Below are 18,959 nucleotides of genomic sequence, written 5' to 3' on the forward strand. Positions count from 1 at the left end.
ACATCTTTTTTATGATTTGTTCCCCGCTACTTGTTCCGCGGGAAATCCCCTCCCCTCCGTCTGTATGGGGTCGCTGGAAGCCCCTCGTCAGCAGTGATTTCTGGTGGTGCCTGGGCTGGGCGCGGTGCGCTAAGGCAGGGGAATGCCGAGAGCCCCGAGGCGAACGAGTCAAAGGCTGTTGGGCGCTTTCCCACGGAAATGCAGATTTATTCGCATCCCTGTGCTGCACAGGCAGCGGCAGAAACGGGTCTTTCACAGCGGGGGCGGCTAAAGTGTGGAGAGACCGCTGCTGCGGGGTAGAGAGCAGTTGGTGTGCGTTGGGCACGGCCGCTGGTGTCGGGTCGGTGCCTGGATCGGAGCGCCGATAGCCGCTCGGGACTCGCCCTGTCCCGTTTGGCACCAGCGTGGGCCAGGCTGGGGAGTTCTAGGGGCAGTGAGTGTGACTAAGGGCGCCCCGTTGCTTTATCACTGGAGCCAGCGGCGTTGTGTATAACACGGGTCCGGGCGAGCTCGGCAGGGTTTGCCCGCCCGGGTGCGTGTGGCGGGGCGAGGCGGGGGCAGCGCGGGCAGCAGCGGGCGCAGTCCCGCCGCGGGCCGCAGGGTGGCGCTCCCGGCCAAGGCGACGCCGAGCGGCTGCGAGCGGGGAGGTGGCCGAGCCCAGCCCGGCCGAGCCCAGCCCAGTCCCGCCCAGCGCAGCTCCGCGCGGCCGGGCAGCGGCGGCGAGCGGCGCTCCGCGGCATCCGCCGCCGGGCGGTCTCGGCGAGAGGGAGGTAGAGCGGGCGGGCGGCCGCCGCCCCGCTGCTGCCGGGCGCCGCTTTCCGCGGAGGACTGCGCGGGCGAGCCGCGAGACGGAGGCTGTCCGCCGCCCCGACATGGCGATCGCAAGGCAAGTGCTTTGTCTCTCTGCTTTCCTCTGGCTGCCGCACGCTCGCTCCGAGCCCATCCGCTACTCCGTAGCCGAGGAGGCGGCGAGCGGCTCGGTGGTCGCCAACGTGGCGGCGGACGCGGGGCTGGCCGTGGCGCAGCTGGCGGCTCGCGGCGCCCGCCTGGCCTCGGAGGACGGCCGGCAGCACTTTCGCTTAGAGCGCGGCACCGGCCGCCTCGTCGTGGCCGAGCGGCTGGACCGGGAGCAGCTGTGCGGGCAGGCCGGGGCGTGCACGCTGCCCTTCGAGCTCCTGCTGGCGGACCCGCTGCAGATCGTTCGGGTGGAGGTGGCCGTGGAGGACATCAATGACCATTCGCCCGTCTTCCCGGAGGAGCGAATCACTTTCAGGATCCCGGAGAACAGCAACCCCGGCTTGCGTTTCCCGCTGGAGGGTGCTCGGGACCTGGATATTGGCAGTAACAGCATCCAGGCTTACAGCATCAGCCCCGAGAACGAGTACTTCAGCGTCTCCTTTGGCAGTCGGAACAAAGGTAGGCAATATGTGGAACTGGTGTTGGAAAAGGCGCTGGACAGAGAGGAGCATGCGGAGCTGGGGTTCAGTCTCATTGCAGTGGATGGGGGCTCCCCGCCCCGCAGCGGGACCACCCAGATCCACATTGTTGTTCTAGATGCAAATGACAACGCTCCAGTCTTCACACAGGACCTGTACACTGGGCAGGTTTTGGAAGATGCGCCAGAGGGCTCTGTTGTTCTCAGGGTGGTGGCAACTGATCTGGATGCTGGACCAAACGGGGACATCTCCTATCAGTTCAGCCAAGCAGGGAGCCAGAGCCCCTCGGCGTTTGTCCTTGACCCTGTGAGTGGTGAAATTAAACTCGCCAAGCCTCTGGACTTTGAGGCTGCAGAGACTCACGAGCTCAGCGTGCGGGCTACAGATGGTGGGGGCCTCTCAGCAATCTGCAAGGTGCTGGTGGAGGTGTTGGATGTGAATGACAACACACCGGAGCTGGTGGTCAGTTCCTTCAGCAGCCCCCTGCCTGAGAACGCCCCACCCGGGACAGTGGTCGCCCTGTTTACTGTCCGGGACCGGGATTCTGGTGCCAACGGGAAGATCACATGTGCCCTTGAAGACCAGCTGTCGTTCTCCCTGAGGCCAGCCTATAAGAAATACTTTGAGCTAGTGACAGTGAGGGCACTGGACCGGGAGAAGGTGTCCCGCTACATCCTGGCTGTGACAGCAGCAGATGCAGGGTCACCTGCTCTTACAACCACGCAGACCTTCACAGTGGAAATCTCTGACGTCAATGACAATGCTCCTGTCTTCAACCAGACTTCATACACCATGTATGTGCGTGAGAATAACATGCCCACAGTGTTCGTTGGAGCCGTCAGTGCCTCGGATGCCGACGTGGGGCCCAATGCCAAGGTGACCTACTCCCTGTTGCCATCCCACCCTGCAGAGCGGCCCCCCTGCTCCTGTATCTCTGTGAACTCTGAGAACGGGCACGTGTTTGTGCTGCGGCCCCTGGACTATGAGCACGTGAGGCAGATCGAGGTCTCAGTGAGTGCACACGATGCTGGGTCACCTCGCCTGAGCAGCAACGTCACCGTCCGCCTGTTTGTGGTGGATGAGAATGACAACGCACCCCTGGTGCTGCACCCCGCCCAGGACAGCAGCCCAGTGTCCAGCGAGCTGGTGCCCATTTCAGCTGAGGCTGGGTACCTGGTGACCAAAGTGGTGGCGGTTGATGCTGACTCGGGGCAGAACTCGTGGCTGTCGTACCAGCTGCTGAAGGCCACCGACCCCGGGCTGTTTGTGGTGGGTGGCCAGAGCGGGGAGGTGCGGCTGAAGAGGCCGGTGACAGAGAGAGATGCCGTGAAGCAGAAGCTGGTGGTGCTGGTGCGAGACAATGGGCGGCCACCGCTGTCAGCCACCGCAGCACTGAGCGCACTCCTGCTCAGTGACTTCTCGGATGTGCGCCTGCCGCACAGCAGCCTGTCCACGGAGGATGAGGGTGGCTCCCTGACCACCTATTTAATCATTTCCTTGGTGTGTGTCTCCCTGCTCTTCCTTGCATCTCTCGTAGCCGTTGTTGCTCGTAAGGCCTGCAAGAGAAAGGAGCTGCAGAGTGGCCACGTGCTTTATGGCCCTGGGAACTTGCAGAGCAGCCTGGCCGAGGCAGCCGCTGCAGGGACCCTGCCCCACGCCTACTGCTATGAGATCAGCCTCACAACAGGCTCAGGCAACAGCGAGTTCAAGTTCCTCAAGCCCATCCTGCCCAGCCTGCCCCCTCAGCACTCTGACACGGGCGGTGGCACTGACAGTGATGCCCAGGAGTGGCCCCCTGGCCCTGTCACCATGGAGGACGTGGCACCCGGCGACCCAGGGATGCTCTCAGCTGAACCGTTCCATAGTCTTTCCTTTAACTAGCATGCAGTGAGCACAGCCAGAGGCTTCCTGCCTTGTCATGGGAAGGGATCCAGACTGCAACATGTGGCAGTGGTTCCTCCAGAGTTAATCTGCATTTTCAATTGGCATCAGTGGTTTCCCTCAGAATTGAAGTCAGGAGAAATGCACTCCCCCCCTCCAGAACAGATGCAAACAAAAAGAGTCTCAGGACTCCTTCCTTAAAGAAATAAAATGTTTCATCTCTGGTTCAGCCATTTCAGAAATGAATCCAGTTATGGGCTGTTTTCAGGGTCACCTCTCTATGTTCTTGTTCCCCTTGCTCTCAGGCAAGGCCATGGAGCTCTTCCTCTGTGCTGTAATGCAGGTAGGCAAGTGTTGTACACATTGAAATGCATGAAGGTGCACTCCTGGATCAGGCAAGCAAGGCAGATGTGAGTACTGTGTCACCACGTGGCATGAAGAGGACTCTTTCTTCTCTGGGTCTGCATGTTGGTGTCTCTGGTGGGAGGGCTCTATGTGTTCTGCCAGGACAGCCGCTCTGTGTCTGCAAATGCTGCCCTAGGGCTGCCCAGGGAAGCAGGGAGTTGCTCACATCTATCTATTGCAATGTGGACAATTCCAGGTTAGCAGACAAGAAGGCTGTTTTGACCATTTGTGTACAGAATCCCCATCCTCTTTTCAAGAGTACTGAGAAAATGCACAAGATTTTCATTGGGGCATTAATAGAGAATTGGGCGGTCTGCCTGCATGGGCTCTCCTTGGGAACAGAGCAGAACAAACGGTGCCTGCATGGCCCATAACTGTACAGAGTTATGGAATCAGAGTCATTGTTCTTGGGTGCATTGTCATAAAAGTCCATGAGTCTTCAAGGGAGTTTGCCTGCAGGTATAATGAACATTGTTTTGGAAAGACCTTTGATCTGGGTCTGGCCATTGTTGTGCCCCAATTCAGAAGCTTTTTGATGGGAAGGGACCACTGTCCCCATGTGACTTTCTGGCTTGGGGTTTGAGCATTTGCATTTTCCTTTTTTTTGCCCTTTGTCCTTCTGCCCTGTGCAGTCTGTTTGAGCCTTGCCTTGCCTGTTCCTCTCACCAAGCACGGTCACCCCTGCTGTGATAACGGGTTGTTTGAATGGAAGTGTTGTGGCACGGAACGCTTGGAAAGCCTCACGCTGTGCTGTGCTGCAGTTCTGTGCTGTAGTCTTTTAAACTGGATACCCTTGTGTGTAAAAACAAAATAAATAGAACTCCTGAATGCCTTTTGTCAATGCAGTAGTCTTTGGAGAGAGTGGGAAAGTGCTGAGAGTGTTTTTCAAACACCTGGGAGTCTGTTCCTCCTGTTGTTCCTTTTCCGACATGAGGTTGAGCGGGTGCATTGTTTGTGTTTGGAGATGGGGCCAGTAGAGCATTTAGAAAAGTGGTGGGGTGCAGGGAATTTCTGGCAAGGCTGTACAGGTCTTCTGAGCGCTGAGCTTCTGGTGGCTGACCAGGTTGGGATCCAGGTCAGTGGGTACCTTTCTCTGTGCTCACAGTGGCTCTGTTGGGTGTCCTGGTTCTGGTCTGGACAGAGTTAACTTCCCCAAGCAGCCAGCCTAGGTTAGCTGACCTGGCCCAGGCTGTTCTGCACAGCATGTGACATCAAACCCCTTTGGAGGGGCTGGTAGGGGTGGGAGGGTCCACGTGTCTCTGGGACAGTCTGGGTGCAGTCAGTGTCAGGTTGGTTGTCACATCAGTGCAGTGCTATCTTTTACCAACCCATTAGGTCAGTAAAATGCTCCTTGTTATCAGTCCGGGTCTGTGTTTTTGTTTCTGTACATCTGTGTGTCTTTTGCTGTTTATCCCTTTCACGTTGCTTTGTCAGTAAAGTGTCCATATCCCAACATACAGGGCTCTATCTGCTTCTCCTCAGGGGGAGGAGTGAGCAAAGGGCGCCCTATGGTTCTCTGTTGTCTCGGACTGAACCAGGACAGTCCTTTTTGGCACCCAAGGTGGGCCTCCAAGCATTGGGATAACAGTAGATCTGACCCATTCATGCTAAAAAAGCTGTGATAAAGATTTATCATGTTATTGAAAGTGTTGCATGTAGCAATGATGTTCTGTTTGGTCACCTGTCTGTGGTATGTGGACCCACACTGGCTTTATGTAATTCCCACCCTGTTGTTTATCACCTCGGGGATGGGAGTCAGGATTTTCACTCTGTTGTACTCTGAGATATTGACTTATGTCAGGATATCATCTGTGTTGGTGAGGCTCAGTTGGTATTTGTATGTGGCGTTTCTGTCACATCCATATATTGGGCAACATATCTCAGCATTGTTTAATGATTGCACTCAATTTAGGGTGGGGGGAGGATGGTTTCTCCTCCCTTTTTCCCTCCAGGCTTGTTACAACAGCCTTTGAGATTTTGGATTACCCCTGGGATGTTCAGGCCAGTCTGTTCCTGTTGCTCATTCTCCTGAATGTTTTTCAAGTTTTATGTGCTACAATAGTTTTTTTCTAAGAATATTGCCAAGAGATCTTCCGTGGGGCTGAATGGTGTGAGCTGGCATGGTATGTGGGAGAGTATGAGCAGATAGATAGAGCAGAAATACAGATCCAATGATGCTCCAGCTACTCTAAACCCCACAACAGGCACTGTGGCTGCTCAAACCTGAGAGACCGACCCTGTATCTGAGGCAGAAATTCAACCTGGCTGCTTGTCCGTGTCTCTTTGCCCGGGCCACTCTTCATTTCCCACAGATAATGTCCTGGTTCTGGCCAGGACAGACTGAACTTCACCAAGCAGCCAGCACAGGTGAGCCGAGCTGGACCAGGCTGTCTTCCACGCCACGTGACATCACGCCCCCATGAAAGGGGCTGGTCGGGGAGGGGTGGCTCTGCACGAATCCGGGACAGTGCGAGTGCGGTCGGGCATCCGGTCGGTCCTCGCGTCGGTGCAGCGCTCTGTGTTACCACCTTGTCGGGTCGGTAAAGTGCTCCGTGTTATCCCCATGTGGGTGTGTTCTGCCACAGGCTGTGTTACTGGTCCCCTTTCAGGGTGCTGTGTCAGTAACTGCCCTTATCCCACCCCGCGGGGCTCTGTCTGTCTCTCCTCCGGGGAGGGGTGAGCAAGCGGCGAGTGGTTCCCAGCTGCTGCTTGGAGCTGATTAACGACTGTGGACAAAGCGTCATCACAGCAGTGAGGTGCAGGAGTGACCTTTCCAGGTCTCACGAGAGCTGTCAAAGGAAACCTGAAATTGGAGCTTTTTAGTCAGAAGCGTTTTGATTGTAAAAGTCTTGGGGGATGCCTGGCACAAATACAGTGGACATGGTCCTTGTGGAAGTGTTTGGGGGAGCAGCAGTAAGTTGGTGCAGACTCCTGCCAGGGAGGGGCTTTGCTCGCGGGAACTGCTCAGGACTGCAACTTTCCCTTCTACAAAGCCCCCAGGTGATGATGGTTCTGAGCAAAGGCTGCTGTTGTAATGCTGACCACAAGCCCGTTGCACATCGAGTGCATCAGGAGTAACAACGATTACACAGGTGGTTCAAGAAAAGCACAACTTTATTTAAAACTGAGGAGGATTATGAAACTTGGAAGAGAAACCCTGATACCATGGTATATCATTAGAGCAATGCATTACAATTAATAGAACTAAGAAAAATGAAACTGTTACGTGCCGAGAATAGCATTAGAAATTGAGAGAGAGAAGATCTCACCAGCCAGGGATCCAGTGTAGTTCGGCATAAAGTTGTGCTCCTTGGATGGTGGATAAGCACCAGATGTTTGAAATTGGAGTCTCTGGACCTAACTTGGCCCCACCCTTTGGGGGGATGAGCCTGAAGAAACTTCTTTTGAGTTGTAGAATGCAGAAACAGGTCCTGCAAAACAATGAAAGCGGCGATAACATCAACACACTGTGATGTCATGGGCATTTGTGGAGAAGGGCAAGGTGATATGAAAGCAGTGATACTCCCTGCTGCTTTTGTTATGACTTCTTCTCAGCAATTGACCTTCGAATTACTGCTCGCTATTGCCATATCTTTCCTCTCTCCCTGAAAAAGCGTGAGTGAACCCCACAATTTTTAGATGGGGGTTAAATGAGTGGCAGTGGCGCTGCTATGCTGTAGGGAGGAGGAGATTCCTTCTGTGGGGAAGCAAATTCTCCTTCTTGCAAGGCGAGACTGACTAAAACGAGCCCTTTTTGCCAGGTGGAGTAACATTTTTCTCATCTTCAAAGATCCTGACTAAAACCCAGCGGGACGAGTTGGACCCTCAGATCCACGCTGCCAGCTGTGTAATGATGCCCCAGGAAAGGGAAATTGCCCCCTCCGTCTGTATGGGGTCGCTGGAAGCCCCTCGTCAGCAGTGATTTCTGGTGGTGCCTGGGCTGGGCGCGGTGCGCTAAGGCAGGGGAATGCCGAGAGCCCCGAGGCGAACGAGTCAAAGGCTGTTGGGCGCCTTCCCATGGAAATGCAGATTTATTCGCACCCCTCTGCTGCACAGGTAGCGGCAGAAACGGGTCTTTCACAGCGGGGGCGGCTAAAGTGTGGAGAGACCGCTGCTGCGGGGTAGAGAGCAGTTGGTGTGCGTTGGGCACGGCCGCTGGTGTCGGGCCGGTGCCTGGATCGGAGCGCCGATAGCCGCTCGGGACTCGCCCTGTCCCGTTTGGCTCCAGTGTGGGCCAGGCTGGGGAGTTCCACGGGCAGTGAGTGTGACTAAGGGCGCCCCGTTGCTTTATCACTGGAGCCAGCGGCGTTGTGTATAACACGGGTCCGGGCAAGCTCGGCAGGGTTTGCCCGCCCGGGTGCGTGTGGCGGGGCGAGGCGGGGGCAGCGCGGGCAGCAGCGGGCGCAGTCCCGCCGCGGGCCGCAGGGTGGCGCTCCCGGCCAAGGCGACGCCGAGCGGCTGCGAGCGGGGAGGCGGCCGAGCCCAGCCCAGTCCCGCCCAGCGCAGCTCCGCGCGGCCGGGCAGCGGCGGCGAGCGGCGCTCCGCGGCATCCGCCGCCGGGCGGTCTCGGCGAGAGGGAGGTAGAGCGGGCGGGCGGCCGCCGCCCCGCTGCTGCCGGGCGCCGCTTTCCGCGGAGGACTGCGCGGGCGAGCCGCGAGACGGAGGCTGTCCGCCGCCCCGACATGGCGATCGCAAGGCAAGTGCTTTGTCTCTCTGCTTTCCTCTGGCTGCCGCACGCTCGCTCCGAGCCCATCCGCTACTCCGTAGCCGAGGAGGCGGCGAGCGGCTCGGTGGTCGCCAACGTGGCGGCGGACGCGGGGCTGGCCGTGGCGCAGCTGGCGGCTCGCGGCGCCCGCCTGGCCTCGGAGGACGGCCGGCAGCACTTTCGCTTAGAGCGCGGCACCGGCCGCCTCGTCGTGGCCGAGCGGCTGGACCGGGAGCAGCTGTGCGGGCAGGCCGGGGCGTGCACGCTGCCCTTCGAGCTCCTGCTGGCGGACCCGCTGCAGTTCTTTCGGGTGGAGGTGGCCGTGGAGGACATCAATGACCATTCGCCCGTCTTCCCGGAGGAGCGAATCACTTTCAGGATCCCGGAGACCAGCAACCCGGGCTCGCGTTTCCCGCTGGAGGGTGCTCGGGACCTGGATATTGGCAGTAACAGCATCCAGGCTTACAGCATCAGCCCCGAGAACGAGTATTTCAGCATCTCGTTTGGCAGTCAGGGTGAGGATGACAACTCTGTGGAACTTGTGTTGGAAAAGGCGCTGGACAGAGAGGAGCATGCGGAGCTGGGTTTCAGTCTCATTGCAGTGGATGGGGGCTCCCCACCCCGCAGCGGGACCACCCAGATCCACGTTGTTATTCTGGATGCCAATGATAACGCTCCAGTCTTCACACAGAAATTGTACATTGGGCAGGTTTTGGAGAACGCGCCAGAGGGCTCTGTGGTTCTCAGGGTGGTGGCAACTGATCTGGATGCAGGAACTAATGGGGACATCTCCTATCAGTTCAGCCAAGCAGGGAGCCAGAGCTCCTCGGCATTTCTCCTTGACCCTGTGAGTGGTGAAATTAAACTCGCCAAGCCTCTGGACTTTGAAGCTGCAGAGACTCATGAGCTCAGTGTGCGGGCTACGGATGGTGGGGGCCTCTCTGCAATGTGCAAGGTGCTGGTGGAGGTGTTGGATGTGAATGACAATGCGCCGGAGCTGGTGGTCAGTTCCTTCAGCAGCCCCCTGCCTGAGAACGCCCCACCCGGGACAGTGGTCGCCCTGTTTACTGTCCGGGACCGGGATGCTGGTGCCAACGGGAAGATCACATGTGCCCTTGAAGACCAGCTGTCCTTCTCCCTGAGACCAGCCTATAAGAATTACTATGAGCTGGTGGCAGTGAGGGCACTGGACCGGGAGAAGGTGGCGCGCTACATCCTGGCTGTGACAGCAGCAGATGCAGGGACACCTGCTCTTACAACCACCCAGACCTTCACAGTGGAAATCTCTGACGTCAACGACAATGCTCCTGTCTTCAACCAGACTTCATACACCATGTATGTGCGTGAGAATAACATGCCCACAGTGTTCGTTGGAGCCGTCAGCGCCTCGGATGCCGACGTGGGGCCCAATGCCAAGGTGACCTACTCCCTGTTGCCATCCCACCCCTCAGAGCGGCCCCCCTGCTCCTGTATCTCTGTGAACTCTGAGAACGGGCACGTGTTTGTGCTGCGGCCCCTGGACTATGAGCACGTGAGGCAGATCGAGGTCTCAGTGAGTGCACACGATGCTGGGTCACCTCGCCTGAGCAGCAACGTCACCATCCGCTTGTTCGTGGTGGATGAGAATGACAACGCACCCCTGGTGCTGCACCCCGCCCAGGACAGCAGCCCAGTGTCCAGCGAGCTGGTGCCCATTTCAGCTGAGGCTGGGTACCTGGTGACCAAAGTGGTGGCGGTTGATGCCGACTCGGGGCAGAACTCGTGGCTGTCGTACCACCTGCTGAAGGCCACCGACCCCGGGCTGTTTGTGGTGGGTGGCCAGAGCGGGGAGGTGCGGCTGAAGAGGCCGGTGACAGAGAGAGATGCCGTGAAGCAGAAGCTGGTGGTGCTGGTGCGAGACAATGGGCGGCCACCGCTGTCAGCCACCGCAGCACTGAGCGCACTCCTGCTCAGTGACTTCTCGGATGTGCGCCTGCCGCACAGCAGCCTGTCCACGGAGGATGAGGGTGGCTCCCTGACCACCTATTTAATCATTTCCTTGGTGTGTGTCTCCCTGCTCTTCCTTGCATCTCTCGTAGCCGTTGTTGCTCGTAAGGCCTGCAAGAGAAAGGAGCTGCAGAGTGGCCACGTGCTTTATGGCCCCGGGAACTTGCAGAGCAGCCTGGCCGAGGCAGCTGCTGCAGGGACCCTGCCCCACGCCTACTGCTATGAGATCAGCCTCACAACAGGCTCAGGCAACAGCGAGTTCAAGTTCCTCAAGCCCATCCTGCCCAGCCTGCCCCCTCAGCACTCTGACACGGGCGGTGGCACCAACAATGATGATCAGGAGTGGCCCCCTGGCCCTGTCACCATGGAGGACGTGGCACCAGGTGACCCAGGGATGCTCTCAGCTGAACCGTTCCATAGTCTTTCCTTTAACTAGCATGCAGTGAGCACAGCCAGAGGCTTCATGCCTTGTCATGGGAAGGGATCCAGGCTGCAACATGTGGCAGTGGTTCCTCCAGAGTGAATCTGCATTTTCAATTGGCATCAGTGGTTTCCTTCAGATTTGAAGTCAGGAGAAATGTTGTCTCTCACTCCAAGACATATGCAAAGAAAAGAGTCTCAGGGCTTCCTCATTAAAGAAATAATGTTTCAGCTCTGGTACAGCCATTTCTGAAATGAATCCAGGTATGGGCTATTTCCAGGCTCCCCTGGCTAAGTTCTCATTCCCCTTGCACTCAGGCAAGGCCATGGAGCTCTTCCTCTGTGCTGTTATGCTGTCAAGTGATGTACACACTGAAATGCATGTAGCCCTCCTCCCAGGTGAGGTAAGCAAGACAGTTGTGAGTACTGTGTCTGCATGTGGCTCATGAATGGGGCTCTTTCTTCTCTTGGTGTGCATGTTGGTGTCTCTGGTGGGAGGGCTCTATGTATTCTGCCCGGACAGCCACATTTGCTACCCTAGGTCTGCCCAGTGGGGCAGGGAGTTGCTCACATCTAACTATTGTAATGTGGACAATTCCAGGTTAGCAGACAAGAAGGCTGTTTTGACCATTTGTGTACAGAATCCCCATCCTCTTTTCAGGAGTACAGAGAAAATGCACAAGATTTTCATTGGGGCATTAAGAGAGAATTGGGCAGCACAAATGGTCCCTGCATGGCCCATAACTGTACAGAATTATGGAATCAGAGTCATTGTTCTTGGGTGCATTGTCATAAAAGTCCATGAGTCTTCAAGGGAGTTTGCCTGCAGGTATAATGAACATTATTTTGGAAAGACCTTTGATCAGGGTCTGGCCATTGTTGTGCCCCAATTCAGAAGCGTTTTGATGGAAGGGACCACTGTCCCCATGTGACTTTCTGGCTTGGAGTTTCAGCATTTGCATTGTCCTTTTTTTGCCCTTTCTCCTTCTCCCTGTGCAGTCTGTTTGAGCCTTGCCTTGCCTGTTCCTCTCACCAAGCACGGTCACCCCCACTGTGATAACGGGTTGTTTGAATGGAAGTGTTGTGGCACGGAACGTTTGGAAAGCCTCACGCTGTGCTGTGCTGCAGTTCTGTGCTGTAGTCTTTTAAACTGGATACCCTTGTGTGTAAAACCAAAATAAAGAGAACTCCTGAATGTCTTTTGTCAATGCAGTAGTCTTTGGAGAGATTGGGAAAGTGCTGAGAGTGTTTTTCTAACACCTGGGAGTCTGTTCCTCCTGTTGTTCGTTTTCCGATGTGAAGTTGAGTGGGTGCTTTGTGTTTGGAGATGGGCCCAGTAGAGCATTTAGAAATGTGTTGGGGTGCAGGGAATTTCTGGCAAGGCTGTACAGGTCTTCTGATATCATCTGTGTTCACGAGCCTCGGTATTTGTATGTGGCGTTTCTGTCACATCCATATATTGGGCAACATATCTCCGCATTGCTTAATGATTGCACTCAATTTAGGGTGGGGGGAGGATGGTTTCTCCTCCCTGTTCCCCTTCAGGCTTGTTACAACATTTGAGAGATTGGACTTCCCCTGGATGTTCAGGCCAGTATGTTCCTGTTGCTCATTCTCCTGAAGGTTTTTCAAGTCTTATGTGCTACAAAAGATTGTTTCAAGAATATTGCCAAGAGATCTTCCCTGGGGCTGAATGGTGCGAGCTGGAATGGTATGTGGGAGAGTATGAGCAAATATATAGAGCAGAAATACAGATCGATGGGCACTGCAGCTACTCTAACCCCCACAACAGGCACTGTGGCTACTCAAACCTGAGAGACCAACCCCGTATCTGAGGCAGAAAGCCAACCAGTACCAATATCAGTATCAGTCACCCCTGTGCAGAAGAAGAAATACAAAAAGAAATCAGTCTGTGGTGTGAAAGATGATGATGAACCGCGGCCATTGGGAGGACCTCGAGAAGAGGCAGTAGCAGAGCTCATCACCTGATCCCTGTCCTTGAGTGAGCTGAGAGTTGTGAGAAAAGATTTCAGACCCCTTCTGGATGAGCACATCATTTCCTGGCTACTCCCATGCTGGGATAATGGGGCCAGCAGCCTGGAATTAGAAGGCAGGGAGGCCAAGCAGCTGGGATCCCTGTCCAGAGCAGGAGGCATCAACAGGGTGATTGGAAGGAAGTCCCAAGCTCTCAGTGTCTGCAGACGACTTCTATCAAGCATAAGGGAAAGGTACCCATTCAGTGAAGATGTTGAGTGTTGGCCAGGCAAGCGGACGACCATGGAGTGAGGTATCCAGTACCTGAGGGAGTTAGCCATGCGAGAGATGGTTTCCTATGACCCTGACAGTGTGCAGCTGCCCACCCATGAGGTGTCTGGCTGATTCCAGGAATATGAAGAAAGTCTTTCTTCCTCTTTTGTCTCAGCTGTGGACAAATTGCCTCTAGGGGTCTGGCATCGCAAAGAGGACATATCCTACTGCTCACCAGTACAGAACACTCTTTCAGCTCTTAGAAGGAAGCGTTCCTCTGTTTCAGAAAGATGTTATAAAAATTACACACCCCGAGGCATCCTGCAGTTTTACTTGGACAACCACGGCAAAGACATGGGGAACTGAGATGGGAAGCAGTTTGTGCTCACAATGGTAGAAGCAGCACTGGCTGGCTAGAATCATATCCTGTTCCCTATGCCACCACCCAGAACACCATGCTGGGTCTTGAGAAGCAAGCCCTCTGGCAACATGGCACTGCAGATGGAATCGAGTCAGACAAGATGACTCATATACAAAACACTCTCATAGACACCTGGGCCAAAGAATATGGCACTGAATGGGTGTATCATATAGCTACCATACAGCAGCCTTGGGACAATTGAGAGGTACAATTGATTGTTAAAAGCTACACTAAGAGCAGTGGGTGATGAAACCCTAAAAAATGGGGTTATGCATTTAGCAAAGGGCACCTGGTTAGTTAACTCCAGGGGCTCTACCAGTCTGCCTGGACCTACCGAAGCAAAACTCCCATGTACTATAGAGGGGGATAATGGCCCTGTAGAGGGCATGAAAAACGCATTGGTGAAGATAGTCTGGGTTAGCTTGATTGTAAAAGTCTTGGGAGACGCCTGGCACAATACAGTGGACATGGTCCTTGTGGAAGCTTTTGGGGGAGCAGCAGTATGTTGGCATAAACTCCTGCCGGGGAGAGGCTTTGTTCCTGGAAAATGCTCAGGACTGTAACTTTCCCTTCTGCAAAGTCCCCGGGGAAACTCTAGTCCTGAGTAAAAGCTGGTGTTGTAATGCTGACCACAAGCCCATTGCATATGGAGTGCATCAGGAGTAACAACGATTACACAGGCAGTCCAAGCAAAGCACAACTTTACTTAAAACTGAGGAGGATTAGAAAACTTCCAAAAAACTCTGATACCGTGGTATATCATTACAGCAATGCATTGCAATTAATAGAACTAAGAAAAATGAGAAATTCTGTTACTCTTATGTGCTGAGAATAGCATTAGAAAGTGAGAAAGAGAGAGAAGATATCACTAGCCAGGGATCCAGTGTAGTTTGGCATAAAGTTGTGTTCCTTGGATGGAGGACGTGCAACAGACCTTTGAAATCTGTGTCTCTACAGCAGCTTCCTCCCATCCCCCGGCTATAGGGTGGAAGGGGTGAGCCTAAGTACCTTGTGTTGCATTGTGGAGTGAAGACACAGATCCTCCAAACCAATGAAAGCGGTGAAAATATTAACACTCGGTGATGTCATGGGCGTTCGTGTAGAAGGGGAAGGTGGTATGAAAGCGGTGAAAATTCCCTACACCTTTTTTTATGATTTGTTCTCCCCAATTTTCTTTCCCGGGAAATCCCCCCACCCCCCAACCCCCCCCGCCTCTGTCTGTATGGGGTTGCTGGAAGCCCCTCGTCAGCAGTGATTTCTGGTGGTGCCTGGGCTGGGCGCGGGGCGCTAAGGCAGGGGAATGCCGAGAGCCCCGAGGCGAACGAGTCAAAGGCTGTTGGGCGCTTTCCCACGGAAATGCAGATTTATTCGCACCGCTCTGCTGCACAGGAAGCGGCAGAAACGGGTCTTTCACAGCGGGGGCGGCTAAAGTGTGGAGAGACCGCTGCTGCGGGGTAGAGAGCAGTTGGTGTGCGTTGGGCACGGCCGCTGGTGTCGGGTCGGTGCCTGGATCGGAGCGCCGATAGCCGCTCGGGACTCGCCCTTTCCCGTTTGGCTCCAGTGTGGGCCAGGCTGGGGAGTTCTAGGGGCAGTGAGTGTGACTAAGGGCGCCCCGTTGCTTTATCTCTGGAGCCAGCGGCGTTGTGTATAACACGGGTCCGGGCGAGCTCGGCAAGGTTTGCCCGCCCGGGTGCGTGTGGCGGGGCGAGGCGGGGGCAGCGCGGGCAGCAGCGGGCGCAGTCCCGCCGCGGGCCGCAGGGTGGCGCTCCCGGCCAAGGCGACGCTGAGCGGCTGCGAGTGGGGAGGCGGCCGAGCCCAGCCCAGTCCCGCCCAGCGCAGCTCCGCGCGGCCGGGCAGCGGCGGCGAGCGGCGCTCCGCGGCATCCGCCGCCGGGTGGTCTCGGCGAGAGGGAGGTGGAGCGGGCGGGCGGCCGCCGCCCCGCTGCTGCCGGGCGCCGCTTTCCGCGGAGGACTGCGCGGGCGAGCCGCGAGACGGAGGCTGTCCGCCGCCCCGACATGGCGATCGCAAGGCAAGTGCTTTGTCTCTCTGCTTTCCTCTGGCTGCCGCACGCTCGCTCCGAGCCCCTCCGCTACTCCGTAGCCGAGGAGGCGGCGAGCGGCTCGGTGGTCGCCAACGTGGCGGCGGACGCGGGGCTGGCCGTGGCGCAGCTGGCGGCTCGCGGCGCCCGCCTGGCCTCGGAGGACGGCCGGCAGCACTTTCGCTTAGAGCGCGGCACCGGCCGCCTCGTCGTGGCCGAGCGGCTGGACCGGGAGCAGCTGTGCGGGCAGGCCGGGGCGTGCACGCTGCCCTTCGAGCTCCTGCTGGCGGACCCGCTGCAGATCGTTCGGGTGGAGGTGGCCGTGGAGGACATCAATGACCATTCGCCCGTCTTCCCGGAGGAGCGAATCACTTTCAGGATCCTGGAAAGGGGCGACCCGGGCTCTCGTTTCCCGCTGGAGGGTGCTCGGGACCTGGATATTGGCAGTAACAGCATCCAGGCTTACAGCATCAGCCCCGAGAACGAGTACTTCAGCGTCTCATTTGGAAGTCAGGGTAACTATGACAACTCTGTGGAACTGGTGTTGGAAAAGGCGCTGGACAGAGAGGAGCATGCGGAGCTGGGTTTCAGTCTCATTGCAGTGGATGGGGGCTCCCCACCCCACAGCGGGACCACCCAGATCCACATTATTGTTCTAGATGTCAATGACAACGCTCCAGTCTTCACACAGAAATTGTACATTGGGCAGGTTTTAGAAGATGCTCCGGAGGGCTCTGTGGTTCTCAGGGTGGTGGCAAATGATCTGGATGCAGGACCTAACGGGGACATCTCCTATCAGTTCAGCCAAGCAGGGAGCCAGAGCCCCTCGGCATTTGTCCTTGACCCTGTGAGTGGTGAAATTAAACTCGCCAAGCCTCTGGACTTTGAGGCTGCAGAGACTCACGAGCTCAGTGTGCGGGCTACGGATGGTGGGGGCCTCTCAGCAATCTGCAAGGTGCTGGTGGAGGTGTTGGATGTGAATGACAACGCACCGGAGCTGGTGGTCAGTTCCTTCAGCAGCCCCCTGCCTGAGAACGCCCCACCCGGGACAGTGGTTGCCCTGTTTACTGTCCGGGACCGGGATGCTGGTGCCAACGGGAAGATCACATGTGCCCTTGAAGACCAGCTGTCGTTCTCCCTGAGACCAGCCTATAAGAAATACTATGAGCTGGTGACAGTGAGGGCACTGGACCGGGAGAAGGTGTCCCGCTACATCCTGGCTGTGACAGCAGCAGATGCAGGGTCACCTGCTCTTACAACCACGCAGACCTTCACAGTGGAAATCTCTGACGTCAATGACAATGCTCCTGTCTTCAACCAGACTTCATACACCATGTATGTGCGTGAGAATAACATGCCCACAGTGTTTGTTGGAGCCGTCAGCGCCTCGGATGCCGACGTGGGGCCCAATGCCAAGGTGACCTACTCCCTGTTGCCATCCCACCCCGCAGAGCGGCCCCCCTGCTCCTGTATCTCTGTGAACTCTGAGAACGGGCACGTGTTTGTGCTGCGGCCCCTGGACTATGAGCACGTGAGGCAGATCGAGGTCTCAGTGAGTGCACACGATGCTGGGTCACCTCGCCTGAGCACCAACGTCACCGTCCGCCTGTTTGTGGTGGATGAGAATGACAACGCACCCCTGGTGCTGCACCCCGCCCAGGACAGCAGCCCAGTGTCCAGCGAGCTGGTGCCCATTTCAGCTGAGGCTGGGTACCTGGTGACCAAAGTGGTGGCGGTTGATGCCGACTCGGGGCAGAACTCGTGGCTGTCGTACCAGCTGCTGAAGGCCACCGACCCCGGGCTGTTTGTGGTGGGTGGCCAGAGCGGGGAGGTGCGGCTGAAGAGGCCGGTGACAGAGAGAGATGCCGTGAAGCAGAAGCTGGTGGTGCTGGTGCGAGACAATGGGCGGCCACCGCTGTCAGCCACCGCAGCACTGAGCGCACTCCTGCTCAGTGACTTCTCGGATGTGCGCCTGCCGCACAGCAGCCTGTCCACGGAGGATGAGGGTGGCTCCCTGACCACCTATTTAATCATTTCCTTGGTGTGTGTCTCCCTGCTCTTCCTTGCATCTCTCGTAGCCGTTGTTGCTCGTAAGGCCTGCAAGAGAAAGGAGCTGCAGAGTGGCCACGTGCTTTATGGCCCCGGGAACTTGCAGAGCAGCCTGGCTGAGGCAGCCGCTGCAGGGACCCTGCCCCACGCCTACTGCTATGAGATCAGCCTCACAACAGGCTCAGGCAACAGCGAGTTCAAGTTCCTCAAGCCCATCCTGCCCAGCCTGCCCCCTCAGCACTCTGACACGGGCGGTGGTACCAACAATGATGAGCAGGAGTGGCCCCCTGGCCCTGTCACCATGGAGGACGTGGCACCCGGCGACCCAGGGATGCTCTCAGCTGAACCGTTCCATAGTCTTTCCTTTAACTAGCATGCAGTGAGCACAGCCAGAGGCTTCATGCCTTGTCATGGGAAGGGATCCAGGATGCAACATGTGGCAGTGGTTCCTCCAGAGTGAATCTGCATTTACAATTGGCATCAGTGGTTTCCCTCATATTTGAAATCAGGAGAAACGTTGTCTCCCCTGACCAAAACAGATGCCAAGAAATTTTTCTCAGGCCTTCCTCTAAAGAAATAAAATGTTTCATCTCTTGTTCAGCCATTTCTGAAATGAATCCAGGTATGGGCTAATTCCAGGGTCCCCTGGCTAAGTTCTTGTTCCCCTTGCTCTCAGGCAAGGCTATGGAGCTCTTCCTCTGTGCTGTCATGCAGTCGAGTGATATGCACACTGAAATGCATGTAGCCCTCCTCCCAGGTGAGGTAAGAAAGGCAGATGTGAGTATTGTGTCACCATTTGTCTCATGTTTGGGTCTCTTTCTTCTCTGGGTGTGCATGTTGGTGTCTCTGGTGGGAGGGCTCTATGTATTCTGCCAGGACAGCCGCTCTGTGTCTGCATTTGCTACCCTAGGGCTGGCAGTGGGGCAGGGAGCCACTGACATCTAACTATTGTGATGTGGGTAATTCCAGCTCAGTGGGCAAGAGGGATGTTTTTACCATTTGTGTACAGAATCCCCATCCTCTTTGCAGGAGAAAAAGAAAATGCACAAGAGTTTCGTTGAGCCCATGAGTGAGGTTTGAGTAGTCCGTATCCATGGGCTAGCCTTGGGAACAGAGCAGCACAAATGGTCTGTGCTTGGCCCATAACTGTACAGAGCTGTGGAATCACATTCATTGTCCTTGGTTGCACTATCATAAAAGTCTCCAAGTTGCTTCAAGGAAGTTTGTCTACAAGTAGAATGGGGGTTATTTTGGCAATGACCTTTTTGCTGGGTCTCAGCATTGTTGTTCCCCACTTCAGAAGCTTTTGAATGGGAAGTGAAAGCTGTCCCCGTATGACTTTCTCGCTTGGGGTTTGAGCAATTGTATTCT

The 18,959-nt window shown here is 56.1% G+C and overlaps 2 protein-coding genes across 2 annotated transcripts; both read left to right on the forward strand.

Moving 5' to 3' along the window:
• Positions 1 to 780: 780 nt before the first annotated feature.
• On the forward strand, positions 781 to 3,317 carry LOC311195505 (protocadherin beta-15-like; the record flags this gene model as incomplete). The annotated part of the gene is made up of 1 exon (XM_084268908.1): positions 781 to 3,317. Exon 1 carries the CDS (start codon positions 873 to 875, stop codon positions 3,315 to 3,317), a length of 2,445 nt encoding a protein of 814 aa, XP_084125034.1. The 5' UTR covers positions 781 to 872.
• A 5,087-nt stretch (positions 3,318 to 8,404) lies between these two features.
• LOC311195506 (uncharacterized protein) lies at positions 8,405 to 17,961 on the forward strand (the record flags this gene model as incomplete). The annotated part of the gene is given in 4 exon segments (XM_084268909.1): positions 8,405 to 10,848; positions 14,740 to 14,906; positions 15,178 to 15,437; positions 15,439 to 17,961. Coding segments are annotated over 4 exon segments (5,394 nt in total).
• Positions 17,962 to 18,959: the final 998 nt, after the last annotated feature.

Source organism: Gallinula chloropus, assembly GCF_964237585.1.
Source record: "Gallinula chloropus genome assembly, chromosome: 10".
Classification (NCBI taxonomy): Eukaryota; Metazoa; Chordata; class Aves; order Gruiformes; family Rallidae; genus Gallinula; species Gallinula chloropus.